This window comes from Acipenser ruthenus, chromosome 6 (genome assembly GCF_902713425.1).
Source record: "Acipenser ruthenus chromosome 6, fAciRut3.2 maternal haplotype, whole genome shotgun sequence".
NCBI lineage: Eukaryota > Metazoa > Chordata > Actinopteri > Acipenseriformes > Acipenseridae > Acipenser > Acipenser ruthenus.
The window spans coordinates 54183097-54199069 of NC_081194.1; the positions used below are offsets into that span (position 1 = coordinate 54183097).

The following is a 15973-nucleotide window of genomic DNA, read 5'->3' on the forward strand; positions in this document are numbered from 1 at the left end:
AAAACACACTGAATTAAATGGCTCTCTTACGTACAGTGTAAGTACCAAAATCACGGCAATGGCTAGGGCAGTGTCAGTTGCTCATGATTTGCTAGCACCAAATATTTTGTAACCAAAATATATTCCTTGGCTTCTATTTAATAACAGCAAAGTTTTCACTAGTGGGAAGCAACATGTGCTTTTATCCTAAGGTCATTTTGTATTTGAAAATTTACAGAAGTTATTCAAACCTGTTATGTAAACTAGTCAGCCCTATCCAGGCAGCTGCCTGTAAGCAAGAGAAGCAACCAGTTGAGCTTTGGATTTTGTTATTTGTTGTGTACTACTTTAGTTTGTGTGTGTGTGTTTGTTTCTATGCATTTAGTTTCGTTTTCTCTGTACTTTGCCTTCAGAAGTCAGTTTGTGTTTCCTCTGCCTTGCCCTTACAGGAACACAGTCCTCAATATCTGTGGAAACAAGCCAGCTCAGGAGCTGAGACGGAGTCGGAAGACTGTCCCTGTGAGGATCCTGTGACACAGATACTGGGGGGAAACAACAGGTGCATCCTTCAGTTGACAGGAAACTGCCCTGCAAAGTCTGTGTCTCTGCTTAGTTCATGTCTGGATCAGTTCAATGCGGGGACCACCACAGTGGCTCTGAAACTATTACATTCTTCTCATGCAGGGTAAGAACTCTTTCTGCTGTTATAAATGTGCAGAGGTTTCCTGTTCCTAAAAGGTGAACCATGCAGGAGTAAAGCTTGTTAATAAGATAAAGAATGAGTGTCAATAAAGCCTTTTTTAAGAAATTTCTAGAAAACTCACTAGATAGCTCACAATTTCACCTTTCATTGAAAACAACAGCTCTTTTTAACAACTATTTTCTTTTGCAGCAAATTGTAGTTTTGGCTAGGCACCCTAGAATTAACATCGGTACTATGGGTTCTATGATGATTTTTGTGTGTATAACAAATTTGAATTCCAGAAATAATCATTATTTTCTTTTTTTTGTTTAATGATTATGAAGGGTTTATTGTCAGGTAGGTGGCTCCAGAATAAAATAAAGAACCAGCAAGTTTAAGAAAAAAAAAAAATATATATATATATATATATATATATATATTAAATAAATATTCATGCATTTCAAATGCTTTCTTTGCTTGCTCTCTTTCCTAGCACCTCCAGCACCGCCTGTACCTCTGACACCCCCAGCACCTACAGTCCTTTCAGCTCCTTCAGTTTCTTCAGTTACAAACGAGTCTGCGCAGGAAGCAAAGACTGGAGGAAAGAGTTCTCCATCAAGCAGCATGAACAAGAGGGAGAAGAAAATGACCAGTTCTCTTCAGCCTTCTGGGGAGAAGGTGTCAGGAAAGGAGGGGAGCCCCATGGACAAACTATCCAGACTCCAGCACGAGGTGTTCACGCTCACTGAGGAGCTCAAGTCACAAAAGGTATATGTTTGGTTTGGGTGACTGAAGTATATTTAAGCACATAACAACTGATAACTGACTTATTAAATAATATGTCTTGTGAGGCACTTGTACAATGAATGATTGAACCTTATAAATGTTTCCCATAGTAAAATCATAAAGCATAGTGGTACAGCATAGGTCAGCATTGTAAAGACCAGCTAGGTATGGTAAAGCATATTAATAAACATGGAAAGCCAGGGTACACTGTGGGAAAATAACAGTCTAATCACGGGGAAAGCATGGGAAAACTGTAAAAAAATACTGTGCAAAAACAGTGGTAAACCTTTATAAAGTTGTATGATAGTATTTAAATATGATGTTGTATCTATAATAAGCATGGTATGAACGAACATAAGACAGAAACAGTGGATTTAGTCAAGCAGTTACACAAAGTAATACAAACTCAAATTCAAGACCAGCAATAATTTTGCCTAAACTGATTAAAGTACTGATCTACTGTATTGACTGTGTGATGTCTTAACTCTTTTTCTATGCAAGTCAGAAACCTGCATGCTGACCACAAATTGGTTGCTTTACTGTGCATTTTCTTTCCTCTTTGGCTAAGGTGTCACTGGGTGTGAAGGCAAACGCATTTAGCAGAATAACTCATGCATTACCTAACAGGAGAGCTTTTTAAAAGTGTGATAACTGTATTGCTGATAATCCAAATTGTTATAAACATGGTGGTATGATGTTCTATAGTAGCTGTGTATGTAAAATAGGGTTGAAGGGCACTTCTGAAACAGTGAAGAGAGTCTGTTGTTGCTTCATTGTCTGTAACCGAAAATCTTGTGCTGTACTACTGTTGCTATGAATCCATAAAGGTTACAATGTAGAATTTTTTTTATTATTTTGTCATCAACACATACAGTACAAGTGTATTAAAATACAAAATCTCTGGGGCCCCCGAGGGGCTCAGCTGGTAAAGGCATGAGTGCATGGTGTGCAGGGTGAGTCAGGAAGTCAAGGGTAATTTTGTGCCCTGTGCAGGGACTGTTTCTGCAGGGCTAGATCTAAACAGTCACAATAGAGCTCCTGAATGCAATTTTGGGTTTTCACTCATGACTGCTCTGTATCTTATGATGATAAAAAGACAGCTTACATTTTTGCCTGTATGGTCACAAAACTTCCTTTTACATTTTTATGAGCTTCAATAAGCATATTTGATTGCTTCCCAAACATAAACTTTAATCTTGCATCGCCGCCGCCTTGTTTCCTGTTAGTAACCCATACGACTTTTAACGCGGTGCTCAAATGCACCTGATCTGCAACATGCAAGAGTTTGTAGCTAATTGTATATTTGATCTAAAATTAGACCAACAGACACAATCTTTATTTGTGCACAGAATTTATTGTGCATGTGCATTTTGACTTATTTTATCATTAGTTTTTGTGTCTTGATTAAAGACACGGTTATCCTGGACCTTATGAAACCACTTTACAAGACACCATTGCTCATTATTATTGTAATACTGGGACAGTATTTCCAGTGTTTGGTACTTTTATTGTATTATCATTGTTTTCTTCTTTCAGAGTACAAAGAACAGAGCTGCAAAAAACAAGGTCTTTTTTGAGCCTGTTAAAAACACACAAGTTAAGCTGATCTCCTGAATGGTTTGAAAAATGACCACCAGCAGGCAGTGTGCAGAATTTTCAGTCATTTTGCTGGTCTTTTCTAAAAACACTTCACTGAATTCAGCTTTTATAATTGGTTAAAAAAAGGACATTGTTATTGAAATAGTAGGCTGTGTGGTCCAGTGGTTAAAGAAAAGGGCTTGTAATCAGGAGGTCCCCGGCTCAGATTCCAGTTCAGCCACTGAGTCACTGTGTGACCCTGAGCAAGTCACTTAACCTCCTTGTGGTCCGTCTTTCAGGTGGGACGTTGTTGTAAGTGACTCTGCAGCTGATGTATAGTTCACACACCCGAGTCTCTGTAAGTCGCCTTGGATAAAGGTGTCTGCAAAATAAACAAAATAGTAATAATAATAATGTCTGATAATTGGTTTTAAGGCCACTGACGTATAATATAGGGCAGAGCTTCAGAGCCTTTTCTCATATGCACTACTAATAAATACTGCAACAGGCTGTTTTTTAGGGAAAATTGCATTGTACAGTAGACTATTGCATTGTACAGTAGACTATTTGAATTTACCTGTAGCCATAACTGTAATTAAATGCATGATGTTAACAGCTGTTCTTATATGATAAGTAAAACAGTATTTTTTTATTCAAAGGGATATTACAGATTTTTCAGGAAATGCAAGAATCAAAAACCTAAAACAAATACTATACCAGGCATTTTTAATATGGTACAGTTTATTATCAGTACTCCAAACAAATCACTAATCTGAACAGGTCTGATCCCACCTGGTTCAGATTACAAAGAAAGTACAGGTGCATTATTCAGGGACCACCTACAGTATAATTTATTTACGGGACCTCCAACACAGCTCATGAAGCTTCACCTTTAAGAGTAAATGACCATAGTGTCTTTGTTTTGAAATCAGGAGCTGGTGCGACTCCTTCACAAGGCCCTGGAGGCAGCACAGCAGGAGAAGAGGACCAGCAAACAGTTCTCCGAGCAGGTGGCCACCTGCATGGCTGACCCCCAGCGTACCATAGCCAACTCCATGGGCACAGAGACCTTCTGCAGGCTGCAGGAGAAGATTGAGCACCTCAAGGTTATTTTAAAAGTTACTTTTACATTACAGCCATGGGAAGTACGTCAACTCTTGTTTCAAGAAACACGGATAAAACCACACTCTTTTTTTTGGTTTTGTTTGACCACCATGTAATCCTGCATGATGTGAAAAAGCAGTAAAGTAACTGATCCATGTTTTCACTGCTGGGGTGTCACATACGGTATTCTGCACCTTCTCTGCATCCAATAAGCATTACAAACATGACATCTTAACTAGATTTTATTAGCATTGGAGCAGACACACAATTACTGTTTGCCACTCCAGTCTAAGAATGATTCATTTATAGTAGAACCGGTCCAAGGGTCCAGCGAATATATACTAATATTGTATCTCAGAGGAAGTCGTTTTAGTATATTGTAGTTTCTTTATTAACGTCAGGGCATTATAAATGAACAACGTCAGGAACATCAGCGTGCCTAAAACACCAAAGTACGACACAGCATGTATTCTATACAAAAAAATCTGTGAAGCACTGAAGTACAGTATTTCTCAGTTTACAAAACAGCATTCCAAACAGTTCTTAACGTGCTTTCTCAGTGTATACCAAAGTAATCTGACAGGTTTTTTTTACATTGTGTGTGTGTGTTAACCTGAGACATAAACAACAACAAGGATGCACGCTTTTTAACAGTACAGTAATTTTATGAATCCTTTACTTTTCTTTTATTTACTATGGTTAAACTGGGCAGTTATGTGAAGTGACAGCGTGTACAAATTCTGACCTGCTAAGAGCTGAATTTACTGTTTTAGACCCATAATAAAATGTGCATTGGTCAGTTTCCATCAGTACCATTCAGTTGGTAGCAGCATATGTAAGTCACACATGGCACAGGTCCATTGGGTAATGATGGTGTCATATCTTACAGGATCAGATACGACAGGGTCGACTGTACTTTGTATCACGTTACTGTGATTTTGTACTCTATAGGTCAGGCTTGCACAGTGTTGATGTGATGTTACAATGAACAGCAAAAATTATTATAATAACATAAACATACTGTATAAAAAAAAAAAAAAGATCCCTGTGTAACCCCAGGCTACTAGGCATGAGGGGGTACACTGCTCTCTGATAAGTTAGGAGACCAGTTATCTGCTTATTAGCAAAACTTAAATCCACTAATATAAAGTCAAATAATAATTCCAGACACGTGATCAGTTGGCCAACTATTTTTTTCTTCTATTTCTTTGTTATTAGAACAAAACAAGTATATTGTTTTTGTACAGTGTATTAATTGACATTAGTTAACCACACTTTTTTTTTTCAAACAGTGTTTTATAGGGTACAAATGAGTAAAATTATGAAAGCAAAGAAAAGCAGTGATCAGTCAGGACTAGGTCAAACCTGTGCTCTTAATAAGTAGAGCTCACAGTAGAAATGTTTTAAGTACAACCCCAGATTGTGTTCTGATTTCATTCGTTTACTGTGTTTACTAGGACGATATAGAGGCGCACAAGATCCAAAACAAGTTCCTCAACTCTGAAATCTACCAGCTTACTAAGCTGTGGAGGAACAGTTCAGAAGAGAAGGGCCTCCTGATGAAGGTATGTGCTTTACAGCTTGCTGTGTGACAGATCTGTACCCATTTAACCATTGTGAAAAAACATATATGTTCAAAAAATATATTATCCTTATCCTTACAAGTCTTTAATGCAGTATCGTCACTGTGTAAGGCTAATATATAAGTGACTTTATTTAATACTAAACATCTTATTTTCAGCTTTTATAGCCTAGGCCCCAGATTAATAGTAATGAGTTTCGTTTATTTCTTTTTTCTTATAGCTTTAACCACAAAACCACAATGAGATCTGTGATTTCGCCTAGAGACATCTCTGTCTGCACTAAGAAGCCAAAGTAAATTAAAGAACAACTAGCATGCTGGTACATTATGATAAAGCAAACTGCTTAGTGACACATGGATTGCAAGTGGTTCTAATGTAGTGACGCAAGCTGGTGACCTACTGGGCACTATTCTTACACAGTCTAACGCAAAACACAAAACAAAATAAAAAACAAAACAACTTTAGATTCACTTTGTATCATTTTCACATCCTGGTAACTTTTTAAAAGTTTAAAGCATTCCTTTGGCCTCCTGTTTAACCACAGTATTTCTGCAGTTTTACCCATGCTTTTCCCATGGTTATACAATGCATTTATAATAATTTACCTGGGTTTACCATGTTTATTAATATACTTTTATTATTATTATTATTTATTTCTTAGCAGACACCCTTATCTAGGGCGACTTACAATTGTTACAAGATATCACATTATTTTTACATACAATTACCCATTTATACAGTTGGGATTTTACTGGAGCAATCGAGGTAAAGTACCTTGCTCAAGGGTACAGCAGCAGTGTCCAGAGCTGGGATTGAACCCACGACCCTCGGGTCAAGAGTCCAGAGCCCTAACCACTCCTCCACATACCTTCTTACCATGTTATTGTAGTCTAGTATCTGCATAAATAAAGACATAGGCAGTCAGTATTTTTGGTCAATTATTTGCTTTTTTTGCAGAGATACTTCCTCTGTTATGTTTCTCTTTAGTAATTTGTGTTTTTTCTTTTTTCATTTTATACTGTACTTCCCTTATTTCTATAATTTTCTTTGTACTCCTGCTAGGTTTCACTCCTTGTTTCTTCTTCTTAGTTGACTGTCATAGTAGTTCTGACTGGCTGGCTGTTAGCCTGGTCAGCAACCTCGGGTGTGTTCATGCATTACTAATTAAAACCACAGAGAAGTTAGCAACTGAGCCAGCTCCAGTCTCCCAGAATGAACAGATCAGACTGACTGGGATGTTTCCCTTTCATCTCCAAATCTAGGTCTTCTCTAGATGCAGAAAGCAAATTGGAAAGATATGTAGTGAATTCTAAATACAAGTACAGTGCTGTGAATGTAGGGCACTGTTCACAAAAACACAAATGCCTGGTTTGCAAATTAAATTAATGTTTAATCTTGTTGACCCCAATGTGTTCTTTGGGGTGGGTCAAGTTGTAGCTGTTTCTGTATCAGTGCTTGATCTGTCCTAGTGCCTGCATCATGGCTCCATATAGTGATATCCCCTGAGTGCACTGTGCAATGACACAGCTACTGGCTGGTATGATTGCAGCAAATTAGATGTTTTATCTATCTGGTCTGATTGGCAATGGTTTTAAATTATTTTAGATATATTTAGGATCAGACCATTTTTGTGACATGAACTACAGTAGAGTTGTTTCAGGATTTCTGGGAGCACTTGAATTAATAGGTATCACATTTGATACCAGGGTGACTTTTGTTTAAAGAAGAACCAAATAGCAAAAATTGTAAAAATAAATAAATAAATATAATTTCAGTTGCAGGTTATGCTAAAACTGCTAAAATTGCCAAAAACATAAACGCTTTGATTTCTGAATCGTAATCGAAAAAAACATGTATTGTACACAACAGTTTAACTTTCAAAGAAATGACCCTTCACAGCCACAGTGTCCATAAGCACTCGGGTGACACACATATTGCACTGTAGAAAATAGCAGTCTTGTAATTAATATAAGCAGCACAAGGGAACAAGTGAACACTGCAGCGAAGAGGATTTTTAAATAAAATTAATTTAAGGAGCAGAAGCAAGATTATAATTGGAATGGCTCCATTGGAACTGTAAAATTAGTTATTTGGAAATGTACTAGGTTCATTTTTACATTTTAATAAACAAGTTCAACCCAGTTAAAAAGTAACAGGGTGTAGAAACCCTCTGCCTTTGGACTGCCCTGTCTTGGAAATGAGTAGGAGGTTGTGGGAGGGTTACTGCTTTCACCAGCTGCTGTGTTTTGTTTTAATCCTAACCCTAAACCTCTCTTTTGTGTTGCAGTGTGCCTACCTGGAGGCCAAAAACTGCCAGATTGAGAGCAAGTACCTGGTCGTGCTGCGCAGGCTGCAGGAGAGCAAAGGGCTGGACAGCAGTCAGCAGGAGATGGTGAAAAGGCTCATTGAGGATTCACTGCAGGGAGACAAGAAGGATGTCTTTAAACTCAACCCTGTCAGGTAAGACAGTACTGACATTTCCATACCGGGATTTCACAGCAAACTTTTTTCCCCCCGGTTACTTTCTTGTTTTTGTTGTTACTAAGTATATTCAAATATTTAAAATGCAATTCTATTGCTAAACTGATGATGTGATTGCAAGCTACACCAGTTCCATTTTCATATAATACTCTCATATCCCGAACTGAAATACCAAAACAAGCAAAGGATGAAAATGTTAATGTTGGTTTGTTGCAATTGTGATCTAATAGGTGCGCAAATGAAAAGCCAAAAAAGAGCTGGAACTTACAGTAGTTTCTGGGCTTTGCTGTCTATGATTTTCTATGTCATGTGCCCTGCTCTTTTAATGTGATAATTTAATAATTGAAAAAATATATATATTTTGTTTATGTCACTTCTTTAAAACAAAACAAAACAAAAACTCTTTTTGTTTTGTTGCATGGTCTGTTTAGAACAGAAGTGCAAATTATATACATTTCCTATTTTTCATGATTATTTTCTCAGTTTGTTTTTGTCAATATTATAGAAATTCCTTTCGTAGAGTTTACTGTAGTCTTAACAGCTGCACAGGAACTCAGATTGAATAGTATTGATTGTAAATTGAACAGAAAATGTTTGTTCTGCTGTTCGAGCGATTGATGCAAGCAGCTGAAATGAGCTTGCTGTTAACTGTATAGTAATCCACATCACAATACCACTGCACACCTTAGCAGGCAAAAAGAAAGGTCAAAGATTGGATTGACATTGAACTGCTCCCTAACCAACCACATAAACAGCAATGTGCGTCAATAAACACTGCAATTCCAGGACCATATATAAGGGTTGATGTTAGGCAGTGAAGGTGTATGTATGCCCAAAAAGAAGTCAGAGGCTGCAGCAAGTCTACAGTTTATTTAGAAAACTCCAGGATCCTTTGTTCATACATAAGGCCCTGTGAAAATAGTGTGTGTTTTTTTTTTTTTTTTTTTTTTTTTTAATTCAAGGCAGTATCACGGGTAAAGTGTCTTATTTTGCAGATTGTGCACATAACTCTTTTATAAATTATGTGTACAGATTATTATTATTATTTTATACAGCAAATAGATTGATAAATGCACTGACATCTTCAAAATCAACGTCAAAGTTATTCAAGCACTTTACAATAGCTTGTGAAACGGTGTTGTCATTAACAGCCTGTAGGTAAAGTGTATCTGCAAGGACAGCTTTCAGTTCTATGTCAGATGCATGTTCACCATTTAGGCCCTGCAAAACAAATACAATGTGAAACACATATTGCTATTGGGCATCAGTCAACTCGTCAGTGACCATTGACAAGCAACCAGACTGTTTTACTAATTCCATAATCTCCTGCTTGTGATAGTCGGCAACTTTAGGTAAGTATTCACGTCTCAGCTGGGCTGATGAAGGAATCACTCCACCATTTGCTACACTCAGTATGAAGAAATTACGTAACTTTTGGTTGTCCAGTTTTTCAAGAGGGATATTTGCGCAAACAAACATCCCTGTCAGGTCAAAATTTAATGTGTTTCGTGCTTCACGGTTTTCAGTGGACTTTTGGAACATGGAAGTTCACGTTTTTGGTTTCTTGGATTTCCGCCTTTCTCTTTCAGTGAATACTTGAATCTAAATGCCTGTCAAGAGATGATTTGCAGTAACATTGCAGGACATACAGAATAGCTTACCTCCATCGTATGAAATACAAATAATAATTATAAGAATATTGAAAAAATCACGGTATTGGGCTAAGTTCGCAATTTCTGCGCAGTTCGTGAAATCTCGATTTACACAGGGCCTTATACATAACCCTAGGCAGGTTAGTTTCAAGCACATATACCATTTACACATAACCCTTTCCTGGTTCTTGTACTGGCTTCCAAACACATTTACCTCCTCCTAACTGTCAAACTTCAGCCCACTCCCTTCTCTCCCTTTGTCTCTCTCCGCCAACTGTTCCAACTCAACTAACTAACTCAATGCTCTCCTGCAGCGATGGGGAGGAATACGCTGGCAGAGGGGACTGATTAGAAATATAACAGTACAACTTAACATAGAGGTTCATTACACATAACTAAATCACAAAAACCTGGAGCCATGCACCTACTATACAATGTTGTATGATAATTTAGGGAATATGTGAATACTGCATGTTACCAACATCCTTGTTTAACTTTCTGTTCCTTCCCAGTGAGTACGACGACTATGGATTCAAGACCATTCCTGATTATGAAGTAGAGGACGTGAAGCTCCTGGCCAAAATCCAGGCCCTGGAGATCCGTTCCAACAACCTGCGCAACAATGCGATGGTGGACAAGCCTTTGCGGACCAGGTGGGCTAACTACCTGGCCAGCCGTCCCTTGGACCAGCTGGCTCCCTCCCCGGAGCTGAAGGGCCTGATCCGGTGTGGGATCCCTGTGGAGTACCGGGAGCAGGTGTGGCGCTGGATCGTGAGGACACGGACGCAGGTCTCTAGGAAGCGGAATCCCAATCGCTACCAGGAGCTGAGGAAGCACTGCGAGGTGTCGGAGCACCCAGCCTCGCGGCAGATCAGGCTGGACCTGCACCGCACCCTCACCAGCAATAAGCACTTCTCCTCGCCCACCTCCGATGCAGTCCAAAAGCTGCAGCGCATTCTGCTAGCCTTCTCCTGGCAAAACCCCACCATCGGCTACTGCCAGGGCCTCAACCGGTACTGTACCTTTTGTATTGAAAGTTCTTAATGCCATTCGCTCATTTTAAGTAGTAAAAGGTGTCGCCAAGAAAGACAAAACACTTTCTTGTACTTCTTGGACGTGGACTAGCATAACTTATCCTTTTCTGAAACAGAGAATAATGCCTATTACCGCTAAGCAGTGCCACAGGTAATGGCAGCATTACCGGTGTTTAACATTTTAGAGCACTTTGTTGGAGGAAGCTATGCCAGGACACTATACTAGAGCAATGTGTTGTTGTATTATAAATAGCAATAAGAATACACATGCAAACAGTGTTTATTTATTGATTTGAGAAATTATGACACCTAGTGGTTGTTAACTGTGTTGTGTATTCTTAGCTACTCATCCCTCCCCTGTACAATATATCTTTTTCTGGAATCACAAATATACTGGCCCAGATATGTTCTTTAATATTCTACACAACTGTAAAGAAAACTGTGGTGGAAAGCACGAGTGGCCATATTCAGGCAGATTAAAAATAATTCCGGCGACTCCTCAAGACTCACCTCTTCAGACAGCACCTGTAGAAACTCCTCTTTTCCATCTGGACACTTATCACTCTTCCTTAAATGCACTTTACTTGCTCTTATCTGCTCCCTATTTTACTGCTTTTAACCCTGTACTTTAGAGTACTGTAATCTGTCGAGTGTCATTTAATCTGTAGTATTTTGTATTTAATTATATCCTGATGTAACTATCACTGACACTGTTATCTGTTCCGTTATTGAATCGTAATCGTATTAATACTTATACTGATTCTTGAAATGTATTTTTGTCAACGACTGTAAGTCACCCTGGATAAGGGTGTCTGCTAAGAAATAAAATAATAATAAATACAAATAAGTGTATAATTTACATAATTTCTTGCTAGTTTCATACATCAAATTCCTCTGAATTTATTTCAAAATAGGGCCTAAAATGTGTAAAAATGTGGCTTTTCTTCTGAATATTAGCAGCACACTTCCAGTGGAGTCATGTGGTGTGTGTGTTTCCTCTTGCAGGTTGGCAGCTATTGCACTTTTAGTTCTGAAGGATGAAGAGGATGCCTTCTGGTGTCTGGTGGCTGTTGTTGAAATCATAATGCCACAAGACTACTACAGCAAAACCCTCACTGCCTCTCAGGTACAGTATGTACAACAACTGATTTCAAATCAGTGAACCCTCTTCTTCCCTCCAGGGACACAACAAGACGCAACAAGCCCTTGCCACCTCTCGATCTTAGCAACTTTCTGTGCCTCATTTTCTTTTCCCTTGTGGTATCCATTGTAGAGCTACCTTCTGGATATGGGTTTTTTCCATCCTGAGTACGTGGCCTATACACCTCAGTCTTCTTCTTTTTGTATCTGTGATGATTTGGTCTTCTCGTGGAGGTCTTTATTTGAGATTTTGTTTGACCAGTTTTTGCCTATTTTCCAAAGGCACCTGTTATGGAAATTGGCTAATTTGTCCATGTCTCTCCGTTATTACTAAGAAAATGTTAAAATATTTGTGACATTGCTCGTCAGCCTATAGCTGAGTTTTAATGCTATCCCCTCTGCTTCACCAGTAAGTACTGTGGATGTGCTAATTCAGGCAGTCATAGTCCCTATTTGTTCTAACAGCTGAGCAACTCCTGCTGCTCTAAGCAGAGCTCTTTCTTCCTGCAGGCTGATCAGAGGGTGTTCCGTGACTTTCTTGCTGAGAAGATGCCTCGCCTGACAGCCCACTTCAAGGAGCACAGCATTGATCATTCCCTCATCACCTTCAACTGGTTCCTGGTGGTCTTCGTGGAAAGTCTGGTCAGCGACATCCTGCTCAGAGTGTGGGATGCTTTCCTCTATGAGGGCACAAAGGTACAGCGCCGGCTGTGTTTAATACCCACCCCCCCCACCACCAACACCACCCACACTTACCCAACTGTGTTGAAACGTGCTTAATACATTTTTCAGCACAAATTGTTGAGAAAAATTGTCTTAACTTGCAAACATGTGCACAGTATGTCACACTTACATTGTAACAGCTTATCCAATTATTTTAAATTATAGTAATGACATTTTAGAGAGTTATAGAGAGTAAAAATGAAAAACATGGAAATAAGTAAAATATAATTAATTATAAAAGGGCTCAGTATCAGTGACGACTTGATGAGCGAAAGTATCCTTCTTTTTTAACCTGAACAGTATTTCCTTCTTTCTGTTTCCAGGTGATATTTCGCTATGCACTGGCCCTCTTTAAGTACAATGAAGAGGACATTCTAAAAATTCACGACAATCTGGAAATCTACCAATACCTCCGTTTTTTCACCAAAACTATCTCTGATGGCAGGTGAGGCAGAATGAGGATGATGATAATGTACAGCAGACGCATCAGACCAGTTGCTGTCAATCACAGACTGTATAAACAGTTCACACTCATCTCACTCACTCCAGTGGCCATGCTTTTAACCACTAGTAAAGTTAGTGATTTCAGTAAACTGTCTTGTACCATTTTGATGATGGTAAATGTGAACAGTGATTTTGCAGTTTACTGAGCTTTACCATGCATCCACTATGAAACCGTAAGTCCTTCTTTACCATTCACTTCCTACAGGTAATGGAGCCCCCACCTCACAGACCCACATAATGTCCTCTTTGCAGCTTAGAAAACAGATGTACTGTATGTATAGCTGTTTAATGAACAGTTGGCAAGCAGATTATTAAAGTGTTGAACAATTTAACTGGTAGGTCAATTGGCTGGTTTCACAGGCCCTGATTAGCACTAATCCTGGACTACCTATTGTTATCTTAGGTAAGGTAGTCCAAAATTAGTGCTAATTGTAGTTTGTGAAACCAGCCGTTTAAGATCCTATTAAAAACAGAATTTTCTTGCCATTAGGTCTTAGTAGTAAAAAATAAGTTATCCTAAGGATGAATAATTCCAAGGTTCTGTTGCCTTTTATTTACTGAAAACATTTCCTTTCTGTTATACTGTAGCACGGAACTGGATCAATCAGTCTGCTTTCTCTTGATTTTCAGTGAAAAAAAAAAGATAATAATTTGGCAGAGCTTTCTCACAATGACTGTAAAGCAGCAGAAATATGTTTCCATTTAGTTCTCAAAGCCTTTTCATTGGAATTATTGATTCAATCACCATGTTTCTCCTCTGCCCAGCCACTAAACCTGAAATACAAACACATTCATTTAGATGCAGCCATTCATGCTTCAGTATTACACAAGAATCCAGGCAGTGCCGGCTGTGCAGAGACAGGGGGCCATTGACTGATTTGGACCACCTGAAGATTGATACACTGTAGAAGTTAATGGGTTCAATCTCTAAACAATTATGTTAGAAAATTAGCAAGCAACAACTTTGTATGTCAGACTTACATTTTTTGTTCCTGTTAGAACTGTGCATTGTTTCTCAAGTGTGTATGTTTGTCTTTTTGTCTTTTTATGAATTTAATTTTGGCAGGCCCACATTTTGTTGTTTATTTATTTATTTATTTATGTATGTATTTTTTGAAAGGGAAAAATGCAGAGTTCCCAGGTCCTTTTAACTTTGCAGTTGTTTCATCAGTGGCATTTTGTTTTCTCTGTATCTTCTGTCTTTAGGAAACTAATGACCATAGCATTTAATGATATGAACCCCTTCCCTATGAAGCTGCTGAAGAACAGACGAGAGTTTCACATGGAGAGGCTGACAGCCGAGCTGCTGGAGCTGGAGAGGATACAGGAGGAGTTTGTGAAAGAACAACAAGTGGAGCGCAAAGACAAGGACCTGGACACTGCTGTCAGCGAAGACGAAGAAGTAATACAGACTGCAGTTAGCTTGCATCACACGTCCTGAAGTTATTGAAAAATTACACATCACTGATACTATTTAAACTAATTTGTTTGCCTTATTATTCCCTGCTGTGGAATATAGTGGGGCTTACATATTGTATGTCACACATACATCTAACTGTTATCCTTTGTCTGTTGTTGAGTATATAGGTATGTCAGACTTACATTTTTACATGTACAGTTCGGCTCTTATTTTGTAATGGCGCGCGTGATGTACCGACATACTTGTTTTAGAGTCAACAAATTAAGTTGACCAAACCTGTCAAAATGCAGAATATTAATGGAAATAGGTGTGTTGGTAATACACACACACTACATCTCTGAATGCTTGACTTCAAATCCAGTTTAAGTCACACATGAAAGGAGTATGGTGGTCCTAAGCCCTCGGCTTCCACATCACAAAACCAACACACAGTGCAGCACAATTGGCACAAAGGATAAACCTGTTTCTTATCTCATAAAACAGCCTTTTACTATAATTATCATCTGTCAGTCTCTGAATTTCTTCAATCAGCAGCTCCATTCCACTCAGATCAGTTCAGTAAATTAATTATTTTGTAGTTTCCCAAGAAAACAAAAACTCATTGGAGATCTTGAAAATTAATGTCTTGAAATGTGATTAATTTAGGCCAGGCTAATCTGAACAAGTACAGAGATTCCATTTACTTTTCAGACCGGCAACCAGGTTCCAGATTTTCTAAACGAGACTATCTCTGAAATAAACTTATTTTTTATCCATTGGTTGTTTGTTTATATTCCTGTAAATTGCTTAGTTCAGTTATTGCTAAGTTAAGAGGAAGACGTTGCTTTGTTTAATTATGTTAAATTGTATGGCAATCCTTCATGATTTGCATGAATTCACTTAGGTTTAGAGGTACAGTTTTAATTCATGTACCTCTGATAAACCTAAACTAAGTGACGAAAGCAAAAACACAAACGTTTTTTACTTGAGCTTGAAAAGGAAAAAATAGGATGAATACAGTGCTATATATACTGTGTGTGTGTGTGTGTATATATATATATATATATATATATATATATATATATATATATATATAATTGATCGCTACATATATATTTTTCAACGCTGGTAAAATGTTTAATTCAGTAATGATTTTAAAAATGTTTATTTTTTATTTTTTAGGGATGCAAGACATGTAACAACTTTGTGTCTAAAGTTTTTAAATGCCAACTGTTAAATAAATAGAATTATGGATATTAATGTGTTAATAGTAGGGATAGCTTTTGTGACTGGAGCATGGCTGCATTCTCTATTGCGCTGAATTTTAA

General features: G+C 38.1%; 1 protein-coding gene across 4 annotated transcripts; it reads left to right on the forward strand.

Moving 5' to 3' along the window:
* Nucleotides 1-480: 480 nt before the first annotated feature.
* On the forward strand, nucleotides 481-15696 carry LOC117400436 (TBC1 domain family member 2A-like). 4 transcript variants are annotated; one of them, XM_059025534.1, is made up of 10 exons: nucleotides 481-538; nucleotides 1164-1429; nucleotides 3958-4131; nucleotides 5587-5694; nucleotides 8000-8172; nucleotides 10358-10858; nucleotides 11885-12005; nucleotides 12530-12715; nucleotides 13066-13187; nucleotides 14453-15696. In XM_059025534.1, exons 2-10 carry the CDS (start codon nucleotides 1286-1288, stop codon nucleotides 14685-14687), a joined length of 1764 nt encoding a protein of 587 aa, XP_058881517.1. In that variant the 5' UTR covers nucleotides 481-538; nucleotides 1164-1285; the 3' UTR covers nucleotides 14688-15696. The 4 variants fall into 4 exon arrangements, with proteins under 4 accessions (XP_058881517.1, XP_058881514.1, XP_058881516.1 ...); XM_059025531.1 differs by having other exon boundaries at nucleotides 527-664; nucleotides 1155-1429; XM_059025533.1 differs by having other exon boundaries at nucleotides 531-538; nucleotides 1155-1429.
* Nucleotides 15697-15973: the final 277 nt, after the last annotated feature.